Below are 8,822 nucleotides of genomic sequence, written 5' to 3'. Positions count from 1 at the left end.
TCTCTGACTCTCCCCCATTCATGCTCTGTCTCTCTCTGTCTCAAAAATAAATAAACGTTAAAAAAATTTAAAAAAAATAAATAAATAAAATATGTCCTTTTAACTACCATGTTTACCAAGTTAATGAACAAATGAGAGGGCAGATGGTATTACAGTAAGAGAAATAATTTAGCTATTTAATTTTGTCCTCTACCTTGAATGTACTGAATGACGTAAATGTCTTTTGGGGATAAGACTATTGATACATGTTATACTAAGGTTATTACATTATGAAAAGATAGGATTTATTAAAATTGTGTATAGAAGTTAATTACCTGTGATTTCATCCTTATATAACCTTAGATATCTTTCCTATCTCTTCTAGCTGTATTAGAACAGATGAAATATGAAATTCTATAACAGTATTTTGGAAAATGGCAGTATATTTGAAACTAGAAGAGCATTTACATATAATTTCTAATACAGAGTGTTCTGTTCTACCATTACTTTCAGGAGAAAGAAGTTGGTACTTGACATGAAGTATACACCATGTGTGTACTATGTAATATTTGTGTTTTATTAGCAGGCATAGAATTTGGACACATTTAATTTTCTTCCTTTAAGCTCTGACTTTTTAGGAAGCAATTTTACTTAAAGTAATAAAATATATTTTTCAAATTTTTTAATGTAAGCTTAAGTTCTCTCCCCTGGTCACTCTACCAAACAGATGATTTTCATGGTTTAGAGTTGTGTGCCTTCTAAGTGTATCCCTGATAGGACCTTGCTATACTAAGATTTTTGCAGATACTACAATAATGTAAATGAGTATTAGAATAGCCACCATTTATTGATTTTAATATGTGACAGCCACTGAGCTGAGCTCCATAGGCATTGCGTCATTCAGTCTACAGTCAAGATACAGATACTATTACCATCCTATCTTACAGGGCGAGAAGCTCAGACTCCCACATTGCCAGTGTCATTGACAGAGCTAGGATTTAAACAGTGGTTTCTTTCTTTTTTTTTTTTTTTGAAAAAATTTTTTTTTCAACGTTTATTTATTTTTGGGACAGAGAGAGACAGAGCATGAACGGGGGAGGGGCAGAGAGAGAGGGAGACACAGAATCGGAAACAGGCTCCAGGCTCTGAGCCATCAGCCCAGAGCCCGAAGCGGGGCTCCAACTCAAGGACCGCGAGATCGTGACCTGGCTGAAGTCGGACGCTTAACCGACTGCGCCACCCAGGCGCCCCAAGAGTGGTTTCTTTATCCAAACCCCACCAGTTCTTAGCTACCATATTTTATTGCCTTGTGGAAATATCTATTAGCCTTCTTAGTTCTTTACTTAGCAGCAGCTTGGCCTCTGAGCTAGGGAGCTAGAGTCACCAGAAATCAGTTTGCTTGAGGACCTGAACCTAAAACCAGCACCTAACATCAGGGGCAGTGATGGTAAGATCTTCTAAACTGTGTTTCAGCTATGCCATTTAAAGCACAAAAGTTAACTACTGAACCATGTACTAAAACAGGTATCTTTAGCTATTTCTCTATAATACTAGGACATTCTTAGTTAAGATTGTTTGTAGTAAACGGTACAATTTTATTACCAGGTGTGTGACTGGAAGATTATACTGACATACTAGTCATTTAAAGACCATTTGTAACACTTAAGGTTATTATAACTGCATTACCTGTAATTAAAGGAGCATATTTTATTTTAAACATTATATTTATTTTTGTTTAATTTTTATTGTTAATACATTTCAATCACATTTCAATTAAGGTATGCTTAATTATGTTAAATAATGTTCTTCTAGGTGCAAAATATGCAGAGGGGAGCGTTTTTTATTCCCCAAGGAGTGACTAAGAAATTATAGGTAGAATCATTGCCTTTTCACTTAGATCTCCCCAAATGCATGATGGCAACAAACAAAAATAAATGCGGGCTCAATACAACTATTAATGTTGGAATCTCTCAGATGTGTGTATTCAGTTTCATTTCTGGAAATAAAATTTAGATAGCATTTGTTTATTATAAGCTTTATTTGAATTAAAGATAGAAAACAATAGTTTTATTTGCAGTTTAATGATGCAAGTTGTTAATGGCAATCTAAAATAGTTTACAGTAATTCCTTTTATATATACTTTATCATGTTATCTTTTTAGACATATAAGTAAGGAATAAAGCTAATCATTTATGAAGTTTAACAATAATCAGAAAATTGTCTTCAAAAGAATTTCCTTAAGAGTGTTGCTAGGTATAAAGTTCATAATTGCCAAAATACTTATTAAAAGCATGAACCCAAGTCATTAAATAAAAATAAGAGCACATTTGTAAAAAAAGTGCTGTAGAAGGTGGTGCACAAAAATCATGCACTTATACATACTTTCCAAAAGGACGTAAACTGTACTTTTAGGCACTGTCATTTCTTCAGATTTTCTGTTCCAACAATATACAGCAGGACTTTTCATGTCCAGATGCCACTGCAGGAAGGGGCTAAGGCAACCACGTGCAGAAAAGCTTGTGTGTAATGCACAGAAAATACAAAGATTACATTCCAAAACTAAAGGTTTGCAATGATTTTTTGATATCTGAAAGGTGGAGTGTCTTTATGTGATTAAAAAATAAAATTCTTGAGAATGCCACCAGATTCATATGAATGATACTTGATGTATATTCTTCACATTTAAAATGACTTGAAATTTTTAAACAGACATTTCATTTCTGCACTGTTTTATAGAGTGGCTGTGTGGCTTCTGTACTTTACAATAACAGCTATTTGTGAGAGCCAACTACTTCTCCTAAACCTTAGTATAAAATGGACACATTGTAAATATGGAATGTTTAACATATAGGTATTGGACTTCAAAAATGACAGTCTTCAAAAAATCCCCATGTTTTATCATATTGCATAGCTGAAAATTCATCTACTTATAAAAGTGTTCTGTTCATTCAAGCAGAATTTTGCTCCAATCTCCTTCAATTTCCTTCTTTCATACTGTATAGTGGATCCACAAGTTTATTGTGCACATGCATTAAACCTTAAAGAAAAAAAGCACAGTTCTAGTTTTATTTTTAATTTTGAATTATATCTCATTTACTTTAGAAAATAGAAGAGTTTATAAGACACAATAAGTATATCATTTCCTGTCTGATACAGAATAAAGTTTTATTGAAAAATGAAAATAGAAATGTTCTATAATGGTTAGTTGTAACTACCTAGCAAACAGCAATTTACAGTATTTATGGAGCTGTAGATCTAGGATGTGTACAGATTCTTTGGGAGTAACCAGAAGTAGAAGCAGTTCTTGTCTTCAGAGCTTCAGTATGACAAAACTAACAAATGTGAATACTGACTTGATGAATACACTTTAATTGTATCTGTAAGTGTGTTGAATTTGATCCTCTGGCATTTCCTCTACCAGACTCCAGCTAGGGACCTAACTGTTGTTACACTAGGATAGTATTACCCTATTCATTCGTCTGGCAAATTATTTTCCATTATTTTGGCGTGTGTGTTTACAGTAATAAGCCACACTGAAGGAAGCTAGTGAAAAAAAATCCAAGGTACTATTAAAAAGTTGGACAATCCAGGGGCGCCTAGGTGGCTCAGTCGGTTAAGCGTCCGACTTTGGCTCAGGTCACGATCTCACGGTCCGTGGGTTCGAGCCCCGCGTCGGGCTCTGTGCTGACAGCTCAGAGCCTGGAGCCTGTTTCAGATTCTGTGTCTCCCTCTCTTTCTGCCCCTTCCCCACTTGCACTCTCTCTCTGTCTCAAAAATAAATAAACATTAAAAAAAAAAGTTGGACAATCCATATTTAAACGTTAACAAAAGAGTTAAACTTAGAATACAAGAAAAAATAGAGCAGTCAGTACTGAGCCGTCTCTGACTCCCAAATGCTGAGAACTGGAAGCTGCCCACCTGGCAGAAATCAAGTACAGCCCCAACTCTTAGGATGTAACAGAGCTAGAGACAGTTCAAGGAGTCTTTGAATCTCCCACATTAATATACGAATGTGTGTGAGAATGTGTGCATTTTTTTCTGAGGACAGTCTCTTCACCATATTTTCAAAGTGGCCCATGACCCAGAAAGTGAAGAGCCATGATATGAATGCTGGTTTTTCTTTTTGCTCTTAACCCCTACCTTCCATTTTGCTTTAAAATTTTTGGAGTATAATCTGCCTGGCTGGCTCAGTTGGGAAGAGCAGGTGAGTACTGATTTCAGGGTTTAGTTCAAGCCATATGTTGGGGGTAGAGATTAAAAAAAAAAAGTATAATCTAGCCCTATTTTATCAATACACTTTAATGGTTCTCTGTTCTATTAACAGGAACTTTTTCTGCTGCTTTATTAGCTCTTCCTTACATTTGTGCTATTGCTTTTGCCATTTCCTCCCAATCTAAATGCTACTATCCATTTTCTGGGGCTTTGAATCCTATCAAGTTAGAAGTTAAACTATGCTATTTAACTCTTTCTCCTTATTTAACATCCTTTGGACTTCATGGGGTTATTTATAGAATTCAGTGCTTAGATGGTTTCGTAGTCTTGTGTTCTCCCATCTATCTACCTATCCGACTATCCACCATTTATCAAATGCCTCCAGTATACCAAGCAAACTTCTAGACAGTGAAATAATGCAGTGAACAAAACTTAAGTCCCCACCTCTATGGAGCTTTTATTTTAATGAAATACATTTTATTTTCTCAAATCACTTAATGAGCCAACTTGTTATGATACTGAGTCACCTACTTGCAGATAGGGATACTTGTTACATTTCTTTTTGCTAACACTATGGGAGACTATGTATTTGAAGGCACTTAAGCCCCTTGGCTGATGACACTACTTGGTAAATATACTTTATGTTTACCAAAAATATACACTAAAAGGTAATGTGTATAGTGCAGAAGAAATATTTGCTAATAAAAACTATCAGATGATATCTCCTATTTAAAATAGGATTTAACTGAAAAGTTTAATTCAACAACCAATATGTACAGAGCAGTAAAATGGGGACTAGAGAAAGCCAGGAGGAGAGGGAACAATAAAGACAAAGGTAATTTTAGCCACTTTGTTTAGAAGATGTATTCTCTTATGGAGAAGTAGCTATAATAAGGTTCATTCTACTTGATACAATTCATCTATCATTTACTTACAGCTTTGATCATGGAGATAATACATTAGAGATTTAAAACACAAAACAAAATAAACAAAAGTTCAACTCTATAAGATTTAACTATATATTGGCTGTAACTTTTAAACTTAAGGCTGTTTCCAAACTAGAAATTATTTTGAAAATTTTATTACTTGCATTTTGGAGGACACAAAGAATTTACTATGACCTAAGGTTAAACTGACAACTTTCAATACAAGAATTTGATAGAAACAAATCATTGCTATTTAAATCACTAACAGACAAAAATAAATTGAATACTAAAACGTATAGACTTCCTGACATGTTGCCAGAAGAAGTGAAATGCCATAGATTCTAAATGTCAGTTTTATGGTTTTGGCTCAATCTGAACTCATTCGACCTCTGTCAATCTATTGGAGCAGGGCCTACAAAGGATGAAGCCAAAAAAATGTTCACTATGATGATGATGTCTTGAAAATATATTCTCTTAACATAAAATAAGTTTTATATAAAATTAGCAAAAACAAATCAGAAAACATTCAATGTTAAACTATATTTTCCTGTGATTTACTGCTATCTTTTAAAAGGTATACCTGTATACTGAAATAAACTTCCATTAACTAATGATTTTTATTTTAGATGCAGTTAACCTAGATTTTCATAGAGAGCTAAATAATTAGAACCCTTTTAGGCACTTTTTAGTGATGGCAGAAGAAAGAGTAGTGATGTGAACACAATACGAAGAATTATAGACGGTAACCACAAGATTCATATTCTCCAGTACATCTTGAAGTGATAGAATGACTCAATGAAGATATGGAAAATATATAAAACTACATTTGAATATGCATAAACCTATGAATATTCAGTTCTACCCTGTATTAAAATACCGTACTATGAAATGAGGTCTGATATAACATGAACAAGATCTCAATTCCATTTTTCTCCATATTGGAGGCACCCTGACTGAGGCCGATACCCTAAACCTCTTCAGAAATATATGCAGCTCCCCTGAGGTACAAAATACAGTGTCTTCAAAAGAGCAGTGTGGTGATTTTCTCATAGTCTACACTTCAAGATGTTTCAGAAGAGCTTACAATCTGATAGATGAATTAAAAGAACAAAATATATATAATCACCTACCTCCTGTTTTAAATTACCTTTGAAATAGGTCGGAAGCAATTATTTTAGTATGAAAAACTAAAATTGCTTTTGGAAGCAGTTGTTATAGTATGAAAACAACCCAAACAAACAGAAATATGGTTTAGATAGCCAATTTATACCTATTCTATGAGGTAGTATAAGAGTGGACAAAAGCCTAGACTCCAGATAAGCGTGGTATCACTTAACCCGCTCTACCCACATACAAACTGACTTTGGGTGACAATATCTCTATTAAGCCTGTTAACTCATCTATAAATGGGATTATATAAGAGTATCCACTTCATAGAATTGTGCAAATTAAGTAAATCAAGTATAATCCATTTAGAATAGTGACTGGTCATTTAATTATTATAGGCTATTGAGTATTTTATTAAATATTTACTTCACATAAAATGTAAACTTTTTCTATAAAAAACAAATGGACAAAGTCTGATAAGCACAGGGGTTTGAGGATTGCTGGTATATTAAAATATGAGAATGTTAAAAAGAATCTCCTTAAAACCGGCATTAAATAAAACATGTGGATAATGGGGATTCCTCCTGTTAATTTTTTCAAGGAGTCTAGTATTTGTAATGAAATCCAAAAGACTACATACATGGGTAAAACTCCATCCAAGAGCTCTGTCATATTCACAACTCATGACAGATATTTCTGCTTTTACCTCTCAACTTATTAAACAGAAATTTTTCAGTTTAATTTGATATCTGTGTGGCTTGGCAAAAAAAAAAAAAAAAGTAATTTTGATGAAAATATAAATACTGGAAATAATAAGGAAATGTTGAAGTGAATTATGATACATCTACTTGACTATTATATAGTCATTAAATTTACTTTTGAAGAATATTTAGTAAAATAGGAAAATGCTCACAACAGTTAAGTACAAATACAAACCATATAGACATCAAAATTGTGTTTTTTACTGTTCATCCAACTTCCATCATTTGTGCATCACCTTCAAGATTTCTGCCACATTCACACATTTACATGAACTATGGAGTTAATTTAAAAATTTCCTTTAAATTGACATGATTTAAGTTACATACTATATTTCATAAATGAGACACTGAAGACTATAGAACACACATTATTTTATGTACCATTAAGAAAAAAAATGCTACCAGGTAACTGACAGTGACACGAATTTTAAACACATCCCAGTTTCAGACAAAACAGATGAAAAAAGATGTGTCTTGGAGGCAATAAAATATGGTAACTTCTTTAGCCCTGTCAAGCAATTATATTCATGAAATATAGGTTTGATTGGTTCAGTATATTTTTTCTAATACATGTTAAATAAATACCTAGTTACTAGAGTAAGAAAATTAAAAATACATATTCATTCATGTAATAACAGTATTACACATAACTACATACTTTGTGAATTACTGACGTGTGTGTCTCTATATATATGACCAGTTATATTTTCGTATCAGCTACAGGTACTTTATAAAGAGCACCTATTTATACAGCTTTTTATGTGTATATGTGGAATTCACTCTTAAGCAGAGAACAGGTTCTAAACAGTATAGTCCTTGAAAACCTGTTAAATCACCCATTATATCAAGCACTTGTGGTTTCATATATAAAACCTGGTACAGCAAGGTTTAAGAATTACTGAACTAGACTGCAGGAAGAGTCAAAAGGAAAATCTACATGCAGAAGTCTGGGCAGTCAAACCCTGCTCACTTGCAGAGTTTATTCCATACTGTTGACATAGAACCATTATAACTACATGGGAATAATTTGAATTTGTGAAGATTAGATGAGATAGTGGGTGACCCAACCTATCTGCCGATTAGGTTCTATTTTAAACATAGCTTGGCGAGGGAGATGGAACAGGGAAACAATGGAAAAATCAGAACATATATACATTTCCTTTTGGGTTATTTAATTTTGCATATACAATTATGAAAGTAAATATTTTATTAAATTTGGATTCAAGAAAAATATTGTTCACTGAAAATACAGATTGAAGAGATTCTCTTCATGAAAAAAATAGGAAAATATTCTGAAAGCAACTATTATCTGCAGTGAGACTTTTCTATTTTCCTTAAAAAAAAAAACAAAACTGGCTAGTGTGTTGGTAAAAAGCCAGTTTTCAATAGGCACAGTGCAGGATGTAACTCCACAGTCTCATTAAGTTTTAACTGTCATCTATAATGGAACGTCCTCATAATCTGATTCTGAAATTTCAATGCTCACCTTTAAAGTATTTCACAGTTTTAACTCTTAATTCTAAAGTAGCATCTTCATCACACACAAAAATAGTTCGGGGATGCTGCTGGAAAGCGGAAACAGTCCACATGTGATTTACTCCTTCTTCTATTGCTTTGTAGAGAGCAAATGCCTTGTGTGCACCTGTTATGAGGATCATTACCTGGAAAATCATGACCATTACATATTAATTCTTAAAACATGTTTCAAATGACGAAAAAGCTTTTTTTTTTTTTTTTAAGAAACAAAGATGCTAGCACCAATATTCTTCTGAAGGCAAAACAAAAATAAATAGCTACATATTTCTTCACAGTTCAAGAGTTTTATTTCTGTTCAAGA

At 33.2% G+C, this 8,822-nt stretch overlaps 1 protein-coding gene and 1 long non-coding RNA gene across 3 annotated transcripts in view; one reads left to right on the top strand and one right to left on the bottom strand.

Moving 5' to 3' along the window:
- The first annotated feature begins 92 nt into the window (after positions 1–92).
- LOC122478932 lies at positions 93–1,701 on the top strand. Its single transcript, XR_006296194.1, has 2 exons — positions 93–987; positions 1,236–1,701. It is a non-coding gene; the product is annotated as an uncharacterized LOC122478932 (long non-coding RNA).
- A 297-nt stretch (positions 1,702–1,998) lies between these two features.
- GNPDA2 (glucosamine-6-phosphate deaminase 2) overlaps positions 1,999–8,822 on the bottom strand; it is a 30,988-nt gene continuing 24,164 nt past the window's right edge. For both annotated transcript variants that reach the window (XM_043572746.1, XM_043572747.1), the window contains exons 6-7: positions 8,472–8,646; positions 1,999–3,016 (exon numbers count right to left, since the gene is read on the bottom strand). In XM_043572746.1, the coding sequence (XP_043428681.1) occupies positions 2,955–3,016; positions 8,472–8,646 (237 nt within the window). In that variant the 3' untranslated portion in view covers positions 1,999–2,954. The remainder of the gene's footprint in view (positions 3,017–8,471; positions 8,647–8,822) is intronic.

Source organism: Prionailurus bengalensis, chromosome B1 (genome assembly GCF_016509475.1).
Source record: "Prionailurus bengalensis isolate Pbe53 chromosome B1, Fcat_Pben_1.1_paternal_pri, whole genome shotgun sequence".
Lineage (NCBI taxonomy): Eukaryota > Metazoa > Chordata > Mammalia > Carnivora > Felidae > Prionailurus > Prionailurus bengalensis.
This window is presented reverse-complemented; position numbering and strand designations above follow the sequence as displayed.